This window comes from Macaca thibetana, chromosome 9 (genome assembly GCF_024542745.1).
Source record: "Macaca thibetana thibetana isolate TM-01 chromosome 9, ASM2454274v1, whole genome shotgun sequence".
NCBI lineage: Eukaryota > Metazoa > Chordata > Mammalia > Primates > Cercopithecidae > Macaca > Macaca thibetana.
The window spans coordinates 73,484,803-73,504,985 of NC_065586.1; the positions used below are offsets into that span (position 1 = coordinate 73,484,803).

At 38.1% G+C, this 20,183-nt stretch overlaps 1 protein-coding gene across 1 annotated transcript in view; it reads left to right on the forward strand.

Moving 5' to 3' along the window:
- Positions 1 to 20,183, forward strand: part of ANK3 (ankyrin 3) — a 361,275-nt gene that overhangs the window by 202,930 nt on the left and 138,162 nt on the right. The window contains 6 exon segments of the mRNA XM_050803013.1: positions 4,399 to 4,497; positions 12,559 to 12,657; positions 12,747 to 12,845; positions 13,344 to 13,439; positions 18,820 to 18,892; positions 19,063 to 19,125. Of these exon segments, the coding sequence (XP_050658970.1) occupies positions 4,399 to 4,497; positions 12,559 to 12,657; positions 12,747 to 12,845; positions 13,344 to 13,439; positions 18,820 to 18,892; positions 19,063 to 19,125 (529 nt within the window).

The window sequence follows — 20,183 nt, forward strand, 5'->3', positions numbered from 1 at the left end:
AAACACAAGACAGGTGTTTCTAAATCTTCAGATAATAGGAAACCATGCAAAAGGGCCCTCAGATTCATGATAAGCTCCACTCTCTGGCATTTAGCTTCTCTTCTGCCTGCTGGGTGTGGGCATAGCTATGATATTTCTCAGCCCTAGCTCAGATATTGGAGTAGGGTTTCAAAATAGCAATAGTCTTATGTTGACAAATAACAAGTAATTTAAATACTTTTAACACATGTGTGTGTGTTTTGAAATCACAGAGAGTTTGAATCCTAAGTCAGATTCTTCCTGTGTCATTCAGGCAAGTTCTATCACCTCTCTGAGGCTCAGTTTTGTCCTTTAGTACGTGGAGATAATAATACTGACTTCAGGAGATGCTGTGAGGATTCACTGAGATAACATTCAACACTTTTTTGACTAAGAAAAAATCTTTTTTTAATTTTAGAATTTTTACAATTTTGGAAAAAGCTCACTCCATATCAATCTGAATTCTCAAGTTTATCATTTAACAAATTCTGTAGACCAAAAGACATATACGGGAGACCAGGGATATGTTTTTTTAGTTTTAGTATTGTGAAAATCTTTTTTGGTCATTACAGAGCAAAATTTTTTTTAATTTTTTTAATTTTATTTTTTTCTTGTTAAACATTCCTTTTATGAGTGCATGTCTCAGCATTAATGGGAATAACAAAGCAATTTCATAATAGTCATTATAGTTAAGATTTGTTTGATCTTTTGAATTTTCTATAGTTTTATATACCAATTTAGAGACAAGAATTGTAATGGCTTGCCTCAAAACTCAACTTGTCTTTATGACAAAGAGGACCTTTTGTTTCCCAAATTGAAGCACATGCTGGTATCAGAGTGTATTTTCTCTTCTGAGCCCATAATATTGTATTTCACCAGTTCTTCCAGAAACAATGTAGTACTTTCACAATTGGTTTACACTGAATATTTCCAGTAGGTTTGATACCAAACTGCAGTGTGACCGACTTTGTTTCTTCAAAATCCTGCAGCTAACTGGTACAATATATACCGAGCCTTGAATTCACCTTAGACTCATAGAATGATTTTAGGCTAAAAATATTCAGGGCAAAAATTTTCTCTGTGCTTGCTTTAGTAGAGTGGAAATTAATGAAAGGAATTCTGAAGACTCAAAGACATATAGTAAACCAGGGAAACCTGGAAATTTCTGGCCACCTTCCTAAATAAATGATACACAAACAGAGATATTCCTAGAGGAATTCTAAAAGATCAGCTGGCTTTCCATTAGCATGTTGAACTTGAGGAACTTCTGAGAACTTCTAATACTTTTAACTTCTAACTTCTCATTAGAAACGATCTAATGAGAAGGCATTTGTAAATCCTTGCATCCTTTCTCAGTTGTCATTTTCAGTATAAAGCACTAAACATGCCCTCATATGAAAACAGAAAAGCAGCAAAACTTTTTATTATTCAATAAGGAACTGTCTCTCAGTTTTTGTCAGTTTTTCCTGAGTTGTCAGTGTTTTAAGCATCAATTACTCACTGTTCCCTCCTCCCTTCTCCTGCCTACCTTTCCCTCTTCTCATATAACACTACATTTTATTTCCTTGCTAAAAAATAACTATTGAAAGAAAGATTTAGCTTTCATAATTTATGTTGAACTAAACACTTTATTGTTTTTACTTTCTTTTTTTTTTACTAGTAACCAGGACTTTCCCAGTACTCTTAAGGAAAAATGATCATGAACCCCAAGTTATTGTTGAGGTGCTACTGTTCAATTTGATTCAATTTTGCTTTTGATGTCCCTATTTTTCCATATAGGTTTTGCAGACCCCAATGCTATATTTTTTATACAACTGGAAGAATATTAAACAGAGCTGTTGCTATTTTAATTTGATGTTTTCTCTGTTTCAAATAAATTCTCTTTTTTTTTTTTTTTTTTTTTTTTTGAGACAGAATTTCATTCTTTTTGCCCAGGCTGGAGTGCAATGATGCAATCTCAGCTCACCACAACCTCCGCCTCCAGGGTGCAAGCAGTTCTCCTGCCTCAGCCTCCCGAGTAGCTGGGATTACAGGCATGCACCACCACACCGAGCTAATTTTGTATTTTTAGTAGAGACGGGTTTTCTCCATATCGGTCAGGCTGGTCTCGAACTCCCGACCTCAGGGGATCCGTCCACCTTGGTCTCCCAAAGTGCTGGGATTACAGGCACGAGTCACCACGCCCAGCCCTAAGTGCTATTTTTAAAATGAGCAATGATCAAAATGCCATAAAAGATTAACAGGTAACTTCTGAACTCAAACAGGGCTGTGGTTGTTTTTTAAAATCTTTTAATAAAGCCATGAATATAAAAATAAAATGTTATTTATATAATTTATCCTGTTCTACCTAAGAAAAATGTTTGACTTTTTTCTCTGATTTAATCAATGAATGGGTAGATTAAATGCTAGATGCTGGACACTGGTTATATAAAAATTAAAGATACAATACTTGCCTCAATAAGCTCACAGTGGTTTGAGGAAGACAAGCAAGAAAACAGAGTTTAAATGCAGGATTATGATAGTTTTAATTGAGGTGAGCACATAGTAGGTTTGCAAATAAATGTACTAACTTGGCCCTTTATTGAAATGAGAAGAGAGAAAGGCCAGGGAAGCCTGAAGTGACTCCATCAGTGAGTGGGTAAGCCAGGTGAGCAGCAGGCACCTAGACGTGGGAGCGTGAGAGGACAACATGTGCCCACAACGCATTTCTCAGTCTTTGCTGAGAGCTACTCAGTAAAGCACCGTCAGTGTCAAAAGTCTCAAACTTAGAATAGGTGACCATGACACTCACAAAATATTATGGCTGACAATATTATTTCCTCTGAAGTAGAACATGGAACACGGTTCTATGATGAGGTCAGTGTTTGGGTGGTGCCAATTTTGGCCCTGGCTTATTTTTCTTGAATTGCAAGTGAATGCATCAGTCCTGCTTTTCACATTTCCCCCTTGATTCAGTTCGAGTGAGCTTCCTCCAAAATTCTGTAAACATTATTAAAAAGTCCCAGCTTGACTCTCTCTGCATTCCATAATTGCTCTGATGGAATAACAACCCCTGAATAAATAATGTTGCACATCTAGAAGGCTCTGTGCTCTTCCTAAAACTGCCTTTGATTACCTCCTTTCCTCTGACAAATAGGACAGGCTGATATTTTCATTGCACAGATGCTAGAGGGGGAGAAAAGACTTCCAGGATTAAGATATTAACTTCTGTGCTCATAATGGATGAAAGCAAAAAATCTGAAAGCACTTACACCAGCTCACTTTCTCTTAAATATTACCAAAAAATGGTTTACAATGTAAAGAGGCTTTTTACAACCAGAGAATAGTCTTAGTAATTTTTTTTTCTTGGTCATGAGAGCAACCACGTGTTCTGCAAATTCTCTAATAGGGTTAGTTTCAAATACTGTATCAGTCTTGTTAAACCCATACATCATCTAAATGACCTGGAAATTCTCATGATCTTGCATTCACATTACATTCCACAGGCGATCTTTCCTACCCAGAGTGACATACAGAAAATATTCATTAGACCTTGGGAATTAATATGGAGAAAATATTATCAGCATATGTCAATGTTCACTTAGTAAACAGATATCATTTAAATAATTTTTGGTAAAGCTAGTGCCATTGACAATATATTAAAACTCTTGCATAATTTTGTAAAAAATAAAGTCTAATTTTTGGAGATGAACACTGAAGTGTATGGGGGTAAATGTTATAATATCTAGATTTGTTTTAATACTGCCACAAATAAATGAGTGAAAAGGAAAAGAAGAATAGATGAAACAAATATAGGAAAACTTTGATAATTGCTAAGTCTGTGATGAGTATACAAGGCTCACTCCATTTCTTACACTTTTGAGTATGCCTACAATTTTTCCTGCCTACAGATACTAATGTTGCCACAGTGCTAAGACAGTATACTATATATATATATATATATATATATATAGAGAGAGAGAGAGAGAGAGAGAGAGAGAGAGACAGAGAGAGAGAGACAGAGAGAGAGGTTTTATTCACTCCTGTCACCAAGGCTGGAGTGCAGTGGCGCTCGCTCACTCACTGCAACCTCCTCCTACTGAGCTCAAGCAATTCTCCTGCCTCCCAAGTAGCTGAGACTACAGGTGTATGCCACTGCACCTGGCTAATTTTTGTAGAGATGGGGCCTCGCCATGTCGGCCAGGCTGGTCTCAAACTCATGGGCTCATGTGATCCACCTGCCTCAGCCTCCCAAGCATATAAATTTATTCCATAGGCTTTTTCTTACATAGAAATTCTTGGCTTACCATCTTAGAATTCACAAGTGGTTTCTCAAACATGGTGGCTATGTGTGTGACATTACTTCCCGTAAGATGACTGTGCCCTTTGAATCTTTTGCAGAGTGGCCTGACCCCACTCCATTTGGCTGCTCAAGAAGATCGAGTGAATGTGGCAGAAGTCCTCGTAAACCAAGGGGCTCATGTGGACGCTCAGACAAAGGTATACACCCCTCCCTTTCCACACGGGAAAGAATGTGTCCATTTGGTGACCGCAGTAAGGAAGAAACTATACTCATATTAGGAGAACAAACCCTTTAATCATCTCTTTTCTATGTAGTATTTTAAATATATATTTATGCAAGGGACACTAAAGTCTCTGATTGCCATATTCCAGGGACTTTTGTCTTTAACGGCCTGGGTACTTGATCCTAACTGTATAATAATTTCCCACTATATTAACACTATTGAGCCTCCTTACAACAGATGCTCCTTTAGGGGCAGAATGTGAAAGCTTGTACCTCTCTTAGTTTGTGTGATGGATTTTTTAAATGCAGACAAATAGACAAATAGAAAAACTTGTAATTTATGACCCCTATGTTCGTTCAGCACGATTTATGAAACAGGATAAATTAAGGCTTATTTAAATATTACTCACTTGCTAAATTCCTAATGGTCTGTGCAGTCTTGCCTGCATTCTCCCTCTCTCAGACAAAAAAACTCTCATTTCAAAATGAAAAAAAAAATTACTGATTAGTCTTATATAATGCCACAATTCAAACACAGAAAAATAAAAGACTTTTCATGTCATCGTCAAAGATATAGCTTCACATTAATCACATTTCTCTGAAATTTTTCTTTATATGCTTAATATCAGATTTGTGTCATCTACTGTAACATATGTTTTCTTTTTTTTTTTTTATTTGAGACAGAGTCTCGCTCTGTCACCAGGCTAGAGTGCAGTGGCTTGATCTCGGCTCACTGCAACCTCCGCCTCCCATGTTCAAGCAATTCTCCTGCCTCAGCCTCCCAAGTAGCGGGGACTACAGGCGTGCACCACCACGCCCAGCTAATTTTTGTATTTTTAGTAGAGATGGGGTTTCACCATGTTAGCCAGGATGATCTTGATCTCTTCACCTTATGATCCGCATGCCTCAGCCTCCCAGAGTGCTGGGATTACAGGCGTGAGCCACAGCGCCCGGCCACGTATGTTTTCTTTCTATATGCCATATTTGACATGAAAAAGAATGACTACTAAATATTGTGAATAAAATTTTTATATGTAATATAAGTAGGTTCTGATGTATATGGACATATTGAAGTAACTAGTAATATAGAAATACTAACCCAAATTAGCTAGATAAAAGGGTATTGACACCAAAATGAGATTGAATTTAGCTTATTTTCTTATGTTGCTTGAATACTTTCATCAGGAAATAATTATTGACTTTGGAAGTTTGCAACTTCATGGTAAATATCTTCATTCCATATTGCTTATTCACACACACACACACACAGAGAGAGACAGACAGACAGACAGACAGACTCACTTTATTAGGTTCTCTCTCCTTTTTGTAGATATGAAACTCTAGAAGGCAAGGTCTGGGTCAAGTTTCTCAACATTTTTCTGCCCCAGCACATCCAAGCCATGCCCTAAAATTCAGCCAGGGAGTATGGTGAAGATTCTCAAAGCCAGGTGAGGGAGGAGAGAAACAAGTACTGCTCTGCCTCCGTCTGTTTTCCATTTGCACACACGGCCCCTTGATGTGTACGAGTCTCAGGACTCCACCACAGCTTCCTCCTAACCCAGCCCAACTCAGGTTCCATTTGGTAGTCTTTTTTTTTTTTTTTCCAAAAGGTAATCTCACTCTGTCACTCAAGCTGGAATGTAATGGCTTGCTGCAACCTCCACGTCCCGGATTCAAGCGATCCCACCTCAGCCTCCTGAGTAGCTGGGACTACAGGCGCATACCACCACACTCAGATAATTTTTGTATTTTTAGTAGAGGCAGGGTATCGCCATGTTGGCCAGGCTGATCTCAAGCTCCTGACCTCAGGTGATCCACCTGCCTTGGCCTCCCAAAATGCTGGTATTACAGGCATGAGCCACCGTGCCTGGCCACATAGGCATTTTTATACTCCTTATAATACCTTGTGGCATGTAACTTTTCCTGCCCTTTATGAACGGAGCAGAGCATCTCACTTCAGAAAGCATCTCTCTGTCCTTCACAACCTCTATTCCTTTCCTTTCTCTTCTCTGCAAAGGTCACAGCCACCAAAAGGAAGTGAAGCCATGATTGTCCCATAACTAGAGCACAGCAGAAGTGCAGATAGCTGGGTTGCTTGCATTTGCTGCTTAGTTTTGTGCATAAGGAGTTTGTTGTATCCCAGGAATGTTCACATTCTCGCTGGTAAAGAAGACAGCCCCAAGCAGCCCACAGGTGGGATGTATACCATTCAACTCATTAGCTTACATGAAACAATAATAATAATAAAATATCAAGACCTCTTCTCGCTGACGAGGAAAAGACTAGAAAATCCTGGTAACAGCCTTTGCAGTCCTCTCCCCCTGCACCCCTCCAGTTTGCTGACCCTTTATACCCCACCCCCCTTTTGCATTTGAAGTTTCACCAAATGATTTTAAGCTAAATTGTGCCACAGGGTATAATAATCAATGTTGTTTGATAGAGATGAAGCCACTGCTTTTGCTTTTTAGAAGGATAATGTCCGGAAGCATTTTATTTAGACCACCCCTGAAAGGCATTGATTCTTAGAGGACACTAATTAGGGATCAGGAGTTACACTGGATTTCTTTAAATGTGTGTAAAAGCGTAAAAAGCTTTTAAATTCTTACCTGGGAGATACATTCCTTGCCCTCATAGAATTCATAGTTTAGAGAGCAAAACACATAGTATTATAATAACAAAGTCATCATCATAATAAAATAAAACAATGTATTACCCATTTTCTCTGTGCCGGGTACTATTCTCGGTGCTTTATAGTTATTATTTTGTTTAATTCTTACAACTACCCTATGACGCTGGTGAAATTAACATCCTCATTTTACAGATGAGAAAACTGAGGCACAGAAAAAGTAATTACTTGCATAAGGTCCCAAAGCTAATTATTACAAAGCCTGATTTTGACCATAGGCCTATATCTAGAAATATATATATAATTTTAGAGTATTAGGTAATAACTAAGTTTTTTGACAAAGGTAAGGTAGGATAGAGGAAGCTATAGCTTGTTCAGTATCATGGGAACGTGAGAAGAAAAACGGGGATTATGTCTTAAGATATTGCTAGAAAATTAAGAAGATCTCAGAGGGCCTTAATGTACCAGGCTAAGCTGTTCAGCTTTTTATCCTGTGTGCGCTGAGAAGCCACTGAAGGTTTTAAACACAAATGTGATAAGATCAGCAGTCTGGTTTACAAAGATCCTGGGAAACAATGCAAAGAATAAGTTGATTTTAAACCTTGGAGCAGGGGCAGTTAGGCTATTGTGAAATCCAAATGAAGAATGAAGAAGGCCTGAACTAAGTGGCAGATGAGACACTGACGAACAGGAGAGAAATTAGAGAAAATTAAAAGACATACAAACAGGTAAAATTTGAAGACCTTTGGGAGGCCGAGGCAGGCATATCACAAGGTCAGGAGATCGAGACCATCCTGGCTAACACGGTGAAACCCCGTCTCTACTAAAACAATGCAAAGAAGTTAGCTGGGTGTGGTGGCGGGTGCCTGTAGTCCCAGCTACTCGGGAGGCTGAGGCAGGAGAATGGTGTGAACCCAGGAGACGGAGCTCGCAGTGAGCCAAGATGGTGCCACTGCACTCCAGCCTGGGCAACAGAGCAAGACTCCATCTCAAAAAAAAAAAAAAAAGATCTGAAGACCATGTGTGTATGGGGACTGAGGAGAAGCAAGAAATTCAGGATGAAACTAAGGATCTGACCTGTGCAACTGGGTGATCACAAGTACCATTCAATGAGACAGAGAATAAAGGAGACAAAGCCAGTTGGGGAAAGAGGACTATGAGTTTCGTATTGAGTGTGTTGAATTATAGATTACCTAGGGGCCATTCGAGTAGGAAAACCCAATAAACGACTCACATATTGATCTGGACACAGAAAGGATGGCTGGACTAAAGATGCAGATTTCTGAATCATCGCAATAAAGGTATTAGCTGACACTGTGAAAGTAGGTGTAATCCTCAAGGAAAAATGTGGCACAAACCAAAGACAAAACCCTTGGGATCCACTCCATTTTATAGTGGATGAAGGAGGCAAAGGAGGGCCTGTCCAAAGGTAGAGGAGAAATGACGAAAGAATATGATAGGGCTGTCAAATTATGAAAAACTGTCAAAGTGTTTCAGATAAGAGAAGCTCAAAGTCCATGCATGCCATGCATGGCTGGGCACTTGGGATATTATAAAGCAGTTTTACTAGAGTAGTGGAGATGATGAAATGTAGGGAGAATGGGCGGAATAGTGTATGAAGATTTTTTTTTCAAGAAGTTTAGTTTTGAAAGGATAGAAACCTAGAGAAAAGGACAAATATTTGAAAGGAGTACTTTTTGTTTCTAAGATGGAAGCATAAAAATATGTCTATAAGCTGAGATGAGCATGCCAGAGGAAAGAAAAATGGTTAGCAAAATTATTTATTTATTTTTTTGGTGGGGGATGGAGTTTCGCTCTTGTCACCCAGGCTGGAGTGCAATTGTGTGATCTTGGCTCACTGCAACCTCCGCCTCCCGGGTTCAAGTGATTCTCCTGCCTCAGCCTCCCAAGTAGCTGGGATTACAGGCACCCACCGCCTGGCTAATTTTTTGTATTTTTAGTAGAGACAGGGTTTCTCCATATTGGGCAGGCTGATCTCAAACTCCTGACCTCAGGTGATCCGCCGGCCTCGGCCTCCCAAAGTGCTGGGATTACAGATGTGAGCCACTATGCCTGGCCTGGTTAGCAAAATTATAAGGGGTATCAGAAATGGGATAGGCTGAGCCAGAGGTAGAAATGACAATTTCTTTTCATTTTTCTTTTCTCTTTTCTTTTTTTTTTTGACAGAGTCTCACTCTGTTGCCCAGGCTGGAGTACATGGGCATGATCGTGGCTCACTGCAGCATCAACTTCCCAGGGTCTAGTGATCCTCCCACCTCAGCCTCCTGAGTAGCTGGGACTACAGACACATGCCACCACGTCTGGCTAATTTTTTTTTTTTTTTTTTTTTTTGTACTTTTTGTATTTTTAGTAGAGACTGGGTTTTTGCAATGTTGACCAGGCTGGTCTTGAACTCCTGGCCTCAGGTGATCTGCCCGCCTCAGCCTCCCAAAGTGCTGGGATTACAGGCATGAACCACCACACCCGGCCTGATCTTTTCCTGTTTTCAATCATTAATTTACCAAATATTTAAAATATTTATTGAGCAGTGATGATGTGCCAGGCACTGTTTTCAGCATGAGGTAATAATAGCTAACCCTATGTGTCAGACACTGGTGAAATAATTGTTAACATAGCTAATCCTCATGACAACACAATGAGCTTGGTACTATTACTAAAGTCCCTTTTATAATGCATAAGCCAGTGCACAGAGAGGTTCAGTAACTTGTCCAAATTCACACAGATAGTAAGTAGCAGAGCTGGGTCCCAAACCCAGACAGTCTGCCTCTGAGGTCCAGGCTCCTGGCTGCTGAGACCCTCCTTTCCCCTGTTCTCATCAGTCAGAAGTGCAGCCTGATCAGTGAATGGACGTAAACATCTACTACTTGGTAATCAAGAGAGGAAAAAAGGAAGGAAAGTAGTTAAAGACTCGAATGTATTTTGCAGGGTTTTCCTGAGCTCTATCCAGTGTTGCCCAAAGGAAGGAAGGAAAAACCTAATCAGCTTGTAATGATGTTATCAGTGAGGCTGCCATGGCAAAGAGGCAGAGGCTACTCCGTTTGCTGGGCTATGGCTCTTTATATGTTTGCTTGTTTATTTAGCTACTCAAGAAAAAACTAGTCTTTGAAAAATTTGTTACTGCTGATTGGAAAGAATTGCTCACGTCCCACCTCTCTGAGCGTATTTATGGGAGGTGCTATTTTGTATGGGAATGCCGGTAACCCCAATGAATGGAGGAGCCCACATCTGATTTCTCTGAATGCAAGTTCAATCTTCTTGGCCATGCCCACGTATTTTTGAAAAAACACTTTAGTGTTTGTGGAACCGCAAGAAGACCAGTGCCCTGGAGCATAGCGACCAAGGGAGAGAATGGTGGGAGGATTAAAAGATGTATGGATGGAGGATGAGGAGGATAGGGGAGACTAGAATTAGAGAACTCCTAACACTGTTTTATAATGATTTAGGGTTTTAGTAAGAATGAGATGGGAAGCTATGAGTATGAATAGAACCTGTTCATTAAAATATGTAGGCCAGGCATGGTGGCTCACACTTGTAATCCCAGCACTTTGGGAGGCCAAGGCAGGAAGATCACTTGAGCCCAGGAGTTTGAGACCAGCCTAGACAACATAGTGAGACCTTGCCCTACAAAAAATAGAAAAAATTAGCCAGGCGTGGTGGTGTATGCCTGTAGTCACAGCTACTTGGGAGACTGAGGCAGGAGGATAGATTGAGCCCAGGAGGGGAGGCTACGGTGAGCCATGATCCCATCACTGCACTCTAGCCTGGTGACAGAGCAAGACCCTGTCTCAAATAAATAAATAATCAACCCTGTCTTAAATATATATATATATAAAATCAACACATCCATCTCAACAACTATTAGAAATGGTTGTATTATAACTTAGGCAAATTGACTAAAATCTCAAAGAATTTTTTAATATTTAGATTTTTAGAAAATATTGGGTCCACATGGTTTTGACTTGTAAGGGAAGTTCTTTGAACTTGGAAATAATGTTACTTCAATCAATTAAACCAATTGTACTGAGCATTATTGGACACATTATTTTCAAGCTTCCCTTATTAAGCAGTATTCTGATCATGAGTGCAGTATCTGAGTTCCTCTGTACTGAAAAGGAGAACCCTGCAAAGCAGGCAAATGGATTCTGGTCACCGAAAAGGAATGTCCTCCATCATGTATTAAGTGGCATTAGAGGCTGTAAGTCAGTTTCCTCTATGTGGTTATGATGAGCTTTTCAGGGATAGTCTGGTCAGTGTGGGTACACTGGCAGTTTGTTTTGTGAGACAAAAAAGTACACATGTAAGGGAAAAAAAAGTCTACCGAGAGTCACCTCTCTAGGGCAGCACATCCCTGGTAAGGTATCTTCACCTCCTACAGTCAACAGTGGTTTGGGCATCTCTTTTTCAAATTCAAATGTATTCCTTTGCTGGGGCCAGCATAAAGACACTAGTGACATCATATAAGATACAGACCCCTGAAAATATGGATCACCCACCCCTATTCTTGTTTAGAAGTATTGTAATAAAAGGTCAATGTTCTCCCTTTCAGAGATCTGGTACTGCCCGTGTCATTATGAACAGGGGCTCTGAAATTGCAGGGTAGTATGTTATAATGAACACAGCCATCTAGAGAAGGATCTGGAATATCCTTATTTAAAAAAAAAATAATTACCTAGATTGTATACAGACACATACATGCACACAGATAGAGAGAGAGAGAGAACTTATAGACTCTCAGGGGTCAGTGGATACTAATTTGAGAAACAATCCATTTCTTTGTCTAAATCAGTGGTTTTCAAACTCTGGGACTCTAGGTAGGAAGGCGAAAAACTAACTTGATATACCTTGTTCGAGTTCATATTTCTCAGACCACCCGAGCTCACACCAGCCTCCCTCTTCCTTTTAGTGTTTCTGTGCTTCTTCCTACCTCTATCAGGCATTCTGATGATCACCTCCTGCCGTGTGTTATTATTTAGCCCCTTCATTTTTGCCTAGATTTAAAGCTTTCAGAAAGTATTCAATAAACAAGTCAAGTCTCAATAAAGTGCTCTTCTGTCCCTGAACAAGAAACTGCTGAATCAGTCTGTCTATGCTGTCAGTTGGTCCATCTTTCCTTTCTATCTTGAAGAGTTCTAAGAACAAGATGAGCTGATAAAAAATAAAGCAAGAACTCTGAGGAGCTAACAATTTTATGGGCAATGGTATTTTAATTTATACCTAAGTCTTATGCTGAGAATTATCAAGGGCAATTTTTTTATATAGAGAAGAAAAAAACCCTACTTTTTCCAGCTCAAAAAGAAAGGTTAAATAATGATTTTACGTCTGTTTAGGATAGCTGTTAGTAAAAGTATAATTATGATGCTTCTTTTTTAAAAAAAAATAATAATTACAGATGGGATACACACCACTGCATGTGGGCTGCCACTACGGAAATATCAAGATTGTTAATTTCCTGCTCCAGCATTCTGCAAAAGTTAATGCCAAAACAAAGGTAAGCTCCTTCCTTTTTTGTTTCTGCCAGAATCATTTATTTTTGTTTCAAAGGAATTAAGAATCATCTCTTCCATCTTCCTTCTACAGAATGGATATACACCATTACATCAAGCAGCACAGCAGGGACATACGCATATAATAAATGTCTTACTTCAGAACAATGCCTCCCCCAATGAACTCACTGTGGTAAGCACTCAGGGCCAGCTCAGGAGAAGAGGGAGGAGATAGATGGGCCTGGACTCTGGTGTCTTCTTACATTTTTCATTGTACTTTCATGAAGAGGCATAAACGGAGCATTCAGTAGAATGAGGAAAGAAGGACAATAACCATATTGTTCTGGACTGTTCAGAGACAGATGATTAGTGTTTTATATGTGAAAACTACCTGCTGTATTGTCACCTAGCAGGAAGTACACATGTAAGAAAAAAAAATTGTGTTGGTTTCATTGACTGCTTACTTAGAACGTTAAAAAGCCTCTTGGATTGCATGTGTAGCTGCCCAGACTTTACTGTGTGAGTACAAACAGGTTAGGTGGGTTTTGTGCAAGGTATGTCTCTAATGAAACACTTTTTTTGTGTATGACAGCGGGATGGGTCTGATGAGACACTCACCTTACATTTTGTATCAGCAAAAAAATGTGGAATGAGGCTTGCTAATTCCTCATTCACATTTTCCTTTTGCCAGAATGGGAATACTGCCCTTGGCATTGCCCGGCGCCTCGGCTACATCTCAGTAGTGGACACCCTGAAGATAGTGACCGAAGAGACCATGACCACAACTGTAAGTAAGGAATGCAGAGCCTTGTTACCCTAGGAACCAGCTTTCAGCCAGTTTTCTTGGGCTTTTCTGAGATGAAGGTTTTTTCCCATTCATAAACTAAGCACCATGTTTTAAAATACAGTCACCTCATTGTTGGTAGTCAGGATAGGAAAACTCTTATTGCTAATATGAATAAAAATTTAAAACACTAAGAATACCTATTTAAAAGATGCATTTGTAGCTATAGAGTTTTTACTTCAATATACAGCTAAATGTATTTATTTATTTGTTTGCTTTGATATAACAAGTTTTTAATGAAATGATGGTGAAGGCAGAAATTTTTTAACATCCTTCCTTGGCAATGTAAAGAAATTGAAAACTCTAAGTTGCTTCCTTAAAAATGTTTTAATGCACAAATGGTACGTGGATCCATTATCATTCCTGTGAAAAATGTTTACATTGTTTTAAAAAAATCCAGATGAATCAGAACTGGTTTTGCCTGCTACTGTTACTCATCTTCTGTCCACCTGGAGTTTTCATAGAAACACAATAGACTGTTTTGTTAACATTTAAAGTGGATCTTTACCAGGAGGCCCTATTGCATCAACTACATTTTTACAAGCTGCAGTCTCTAGGATAAGTCGTTTCTTTCCAACCCCATCTGATACCTATGAACAGCATCAAGATTTGGTAACTTTGGAATTAAGGGCAAATATTACATGATATCAGAGGCTTATTTGAGTTATTCCTAACTCCATAACTCAACACATAGGCCTGAGGTTGACTCTTAACAAAGTAAATTTAGGACTCTGGAACATTTTGAATTATCAGTTCTGTCCCCTTTTCTCTTCGACCACTTTCCAACATGAAGGAGAAAATGGTTAGCATCTGCAAATTAGTTTGTATACCCAGTGCTTTTTGTGAAAAATGGGTTTCACAAAAAGGGTTGAGGGTCTCTGTAGCTACCTGCAGTTTGAGTTTTCTGGCAATTTTACTCACAAACCTGCTGATTACGGGAGAAAAAATTTGTAATTTGTGAAAGAGAAAACAATTGTTTTAATGGAATAGAACAATGATTATCAACCAGCACACATTCTAAACTTCAAGATATACTTTGTCTAAGAGGTAAATTTCCACATGTTGCTTTCATACACCTCTTGAGGATTTTATTATATTAAAATATATCATTAAGTTCTCAAAAAAAGTGTTCAAACCAATAATGTTTATTACCTTTAATTTTATATCCCATGTAGCTCTATCTAGGACAGGAAAGGAGAAGAAGAGGACAAACTATTTAACGACAGCCAAGTGTCACAATGCTATAAAGATTTGAAGCCATTGCAGTAAATAGATAATATTAATACTTCTATTTCAATGTTAAAAGACTTGAGACATGTAAAAGTTCAAAATAAATATCTTATTTGGTTGAATGTAAATGACTTTCTCACCTATTAGGAAATTTCAAAACGTTTCTTCAAAATCAAAAAAGCTTTAAGAGAAAGTAGAGTTAAGAACAAAACAAAGTTATAGCTTCAAAAAATCGACTGAAAGACAGAGAAAGGTCTCAGAGCTCCATCAGGTTCCCATGAGAAGAGAATGTTTACAGGAGTAGCGCCTTTTCACTCTCAACATCGTCAGTCATCCTTGTTGGTGACTTTCTGCAAAAAAGAGAAGACACTATGCATGCTAATTGGAAAGGTCCAGTTTGCCTAGTGAAGAAAATGAGGCTTCCACCAAAAGAAGTGTTCACATCAATTAAAAAACAGTCCATAGAAGTCTCTAAAATTTTGTCCAGCATTGTGGTATTTGGTACATTTTCTCGAGCTGAGACACCACCTTGTCAGCCTTGCTTTAGTGGTTACGTGTAAACTAGCTTAGACAGGACTGATGTAATTCAGGGTGGAGTCTATGACTTTAAGCTAATAACTATAGCTCAGCCTCCACCACGGGCATGATATTTGTATAGCCAGTTACTGGGACTCCAGCAGCCATTGACTCTATAAGCAGACTTCAGTTTTTCAAAACAAAGAGAATGTCTTTTCCATATTAGTAAAATACATGATGTGGCAATGCTGAGAAAGATGGTTTAGTTCATTAGATTACAATCAACACAGCATACCAAACTGAATGGATAGAAACTGATATTCAAAAGATGTGAATTGTATCTATCGAAACTGCATTGTTTAAAATACCCAATTACTTCATATGTAAGGAGCAGAATACCTCTAGCACGCAGATATTGGTTGCTAATACCATTCTCTACTAAAAGCAAACAGTGCTTTTTGGAGAAATGGCTGAATCTAAGGCCAGCAAAGGAAACATATAAGATGAGCCTGGAACATCTTAGAGTGTCAAAAAGTAAGGAAATGCTCTTCCCTCCCCCAACAAAAGTAAATAAACTAATACAGAGACACAGTGGTGGGGGGTATGTCGAAGAGACATAGGAATTAACTTAAAGAGTTCCCAGTGGCCATAGCTGGAACAATTTGAGCAAAAATAAATAAATATAATAGTATTGAAGTATGGTACAAACTGTAAAATAACTATCCATTAATTCATACTATTATACATAAGTAATTCAATAAATGGAAAAGAAGACACAAATGTCTCAGGCAAAAGAATTCCAAATAATGTATGAAAATATACTTCACTCTCAAAGTGGAACATAGTTCCCCACTGCTTACATGTGGGCTGAATATAGTGATTTTCTTGCAAAGCAAACAGTATGGAAGCAGGGGGAAATAGATAACTTTACAATGGAGAAACCTGACAAATCCTGCCTCAGCCATATGATCAAGGTCAACATCAACAATGATAAGTCACGTTGATGGTATGTACCCTTGATACAATGTGATGAAATGGCACTTTTCCTTTATGATCTTCCTCCCTAAAACATACAGCCCCAGTCTATTCATTAAAAAGAAAAAAGAAAAGAAAAAAGAAAACCCATGAGACAAGCCCCAGTTGATGGACATATCTGACCAGTACACTGCAAAACTCTCAAGATCATCAAAAACAAGGAAAGTCAAATACAAATCAAGACCACAATGAAATACCATCTCATACCAATCAGAATGGCAATTATTTAAAAGGCAAAAAACAACAGATGCTGACGAAGCTGGAGACATAGGAATGCTTTTACACTGTTGGTGGGCATGTAAATTAGTTCAACCATTATGTAAGACAGTGTGGCAATTCCTCAAAGACCTAGACCCAGAAATATCAGTTGACTCAGCAGTCCCATTAAGGAGTATATACCCAAAGGAATGTAAGTTATTTTATTACAAAGATACACGCATGTGTGTGTTCATTGCAGCACTATTCACAATAGCAAAGATGTGGAATCAACCCAAATGCCCATCAATGATAGACTGGATACAGAAAATGTGGTACATATACACTATGGAATACTGTGTAGCCATAAAAAAGGAATGATATCATGTCCTTTGCAGGGACATGGATGGATCTGGAAGCTGTTATCCTCAGCAAACTAACAGAGGAACAGAAAACCATACATCACATGTTCTCACTTATAAGTGGGAGCTGAACAATAAGACCACGTGGACACAGGGAGGGGAAGGACACACACTAGGGCCTGGGGGCGGGGAGGGGGAGAGCATCAGGATAAATAGCTCATGCATGTGGGGCTTAATACCTAGGTGATGGGTTGATAGGTGCAGCAAACCACCATGGCACACATTTGTTTACCTATGTAACAAACCTGCACGTCCTGCACATTTAACCTGGAACTTTACATTAATTTTTTTTAAAAAACAAGGAAAGTCTAAGAAATTGCCATAGCCCAGAGGAAACTAAGGAGACACAACTAAATGTAATACAGTATCCTCGATGGGATCCTGGAACATAAAAAGGACATTAAGCAGAAACTAAAGAAAAATGAATAAAATATAAACTTTAATAATAATGTATCAATGTCGATTCATTAATTGTGATATTTTCCATGTTAATGAACGATTTTAATAATAGGCCAGGCACAGTGGCTCATGCCTGTATTCCCAGGACTTTGGGAGGCTGAGGCAGGTGGACCACCTGAGGTTGGGAGTTCGAGACCAGCCTGGCCAACGTGGTGAAAACCCATCTCTACTAAAAATACAAACATTAGCTGGGCTTCGCCATGCACATCTGTAATCTCAGCTACTCGGGAGGCTGAGGCAGGAGAATTGCTTGAACCTGGGAGGCAGAGGTTGCAGTGAGCCGAGATTATGCCACTGCACTCCAGCCTGGGCAACAGAGCGAGACTTGGTCTCAATAATAATAATATTAATAAAGAATTTAATAATAGGGGAAACTTGGTGTAGGGTATATAGGACCTGTCTTTACTATCTTCACAATTATTCTATAAATCTCAAACTCTTCTAAAAATAAAAGTTTATTTTTAAAACTGCTCCATTGCAGTATTACATGCTGGAAAAGACATCAAATAATGCTTTATTTCAACACAATAATTGGGGATAGGGGTAGAAATCACATTATCAAGTATCATCTCTAAGAAACTATGAATTTGTACCTTTTTTTAGTTTTAACAACCTGGCTTTTTTTCAGTTGTCTTATTTAAACATGTGTGTGTCTTCTCTTGTACCATTAGTGTCTCGTATGCTGAGAATTTAAAAAAAAAAAAAAACTCTCTTTTAAACTAAAGTCATTGAGAATTTCTTACCGGTGATGCTAACAATGTCTTTTGGATAGATATGGTCTAAGAATTCCTTATCAGTGATTCTGACAGTGTCTTTTGGATGGATATAATCTAAGCTATTAAAGAGCAAGTAAAAGAGGCAGTAGGCATTTGCTGCATAATATACTGTTCTTTAGATTTTGGGGAAGGCTAAAATGATCTGCCAATGCATCACCTTTAAAGTATTTTTTCATACACATTGTTGTAAAGATTATTGTTGTAAATATTATTTTAATGTTTTCGTTTATCCTAGGAATTAAAATTTCATATAAGAGGAGAACACAAAATAGATGGAAAGCTGGCACAAGTAATAGACACATATTTCTTGCAGTTCATTTGGCTTTTCCTCAGCCAAGACCTTTCATGGAATGGGGTGGTAGATTCATCAGACCATGAAAAAGGACAGCAGTGGAGTAGGAAGGGCAGAATCTTCTCTTTTCCTTTGAAAAGCTTTATTAGAGACCTAAATCTTTTAAGCTGTGGTACTTTGCCACTAGAATTCTTTCACTGTGTACTCCTGTGTTCTGTATATGGTGACAACCTTTGTGCCACTAAGGGACAACAATTTTGATGTCATTTTACATGTGGGAGATTCAGGATATTCAACACATGCATTCCACAAGAAACTGATTAATTCAGAGATAAATGAAAAGGCCCACTAAAGTGTACAATCTGCTCACACTGAAATGACTGCTTTTTTGTTACTAGACCGTCACAGAGAAGCACAAAATGAATGTTCCAGAAACGATGAATGAAGTTCTTGATATGTCTGATGATGAAGGTATGAAATGTTCTTTGAGTTCACAATAATTATAAGTGACTGTGTATTTCGTTTGTTTCCTGAAGAAAGTCCATTGCAAAAATGTCTTTCAGGAATATTGAAATGTTTTGTTGTAATATCAAGAGTATGTATTTTTTCATCCACTTATATTGTTCACTTAAATCATGCAGTTCGTAAAGCCAATGCCCCTGAAATGCTCAGTGATGGCGAATATATCTCAGATGTTGAAGAAGGTATTTGTAAATTTTTACTGTGATGAAACTTAACTACTACCAACTTTATCTTTCATTTCTTATCTTTGAAATATAATATTTCCTTGAGCTACTAATTTTTCATATTATCTTGAGACTATTAATTTGTGTATTATTTAAATAATGTATATCTGGTACTATTAACTCTCCTTTTTAAGTCTCTGAATCCTCTTTTCCTTGAACCCGTTTCCTAACTTTAAAATATAAAAGTATCACTAATTATCTGGATTACTTGCCTTCTATTTGTTTCTATCAAACAGAATACTGATGCTTTTATGTTTGCATCTGAAATCTAGAAAGAGAAAAATGATTAATATTTATGATTACATTATGTTTTAAAACGAGAAGGTTCCTTATACGAAATCCTTTTAAATGCCCTAAGATTTGCCCATTCTGCTAAACTTTGTAGAAAAAGCAGCTTTTGATCTTGAACTGATAATGAAAACAACCTGAAAAAAACTTTTGAAATAGAAATTTTCAATAATGATTTAATGAAAGAGATCAAAATATTATTGTAGCTGTACTTTATGTGTTTTCAGAAATTAGTTTCTGTCTTGCTTAAAAACTAATACTTTGACCAGGTCATAATATACAGATATATCAATGAATGGCATCTTTAAGAGGTCCATTGGAAAACAAGCATTTTTATAGTGAGTAAATATTGTACAGATGACACATTTTGGAGTTTCACTGAAATGACAAAATATTTACCATGGGAAAATTGTGTTTAACTGTTTTTCTTACATCATTTGAATCTCCCAAATGATGGGAGATCATCAAATACATTCTACCCTATTGTGACCTCCATTTGCCACCTCTCATGTAGTAGCTTTCTTTTGGGTTAGTCTTAGTGTTGCTAGTCTTTTTTTTGCCTTTAAGTAATCTTCCCTATTTTAATTCATATGATTTCTTTCTTTGAGTTGCACAAATTTCAGTGGGAACCTACATAGTGGGAAAGCCTACCTGGTCCGAAGCCACTTTAATCTTTTTGTTATTCAATCAGTGACTTCCCACTATAATGCATTGTGGCCAGGGACTAC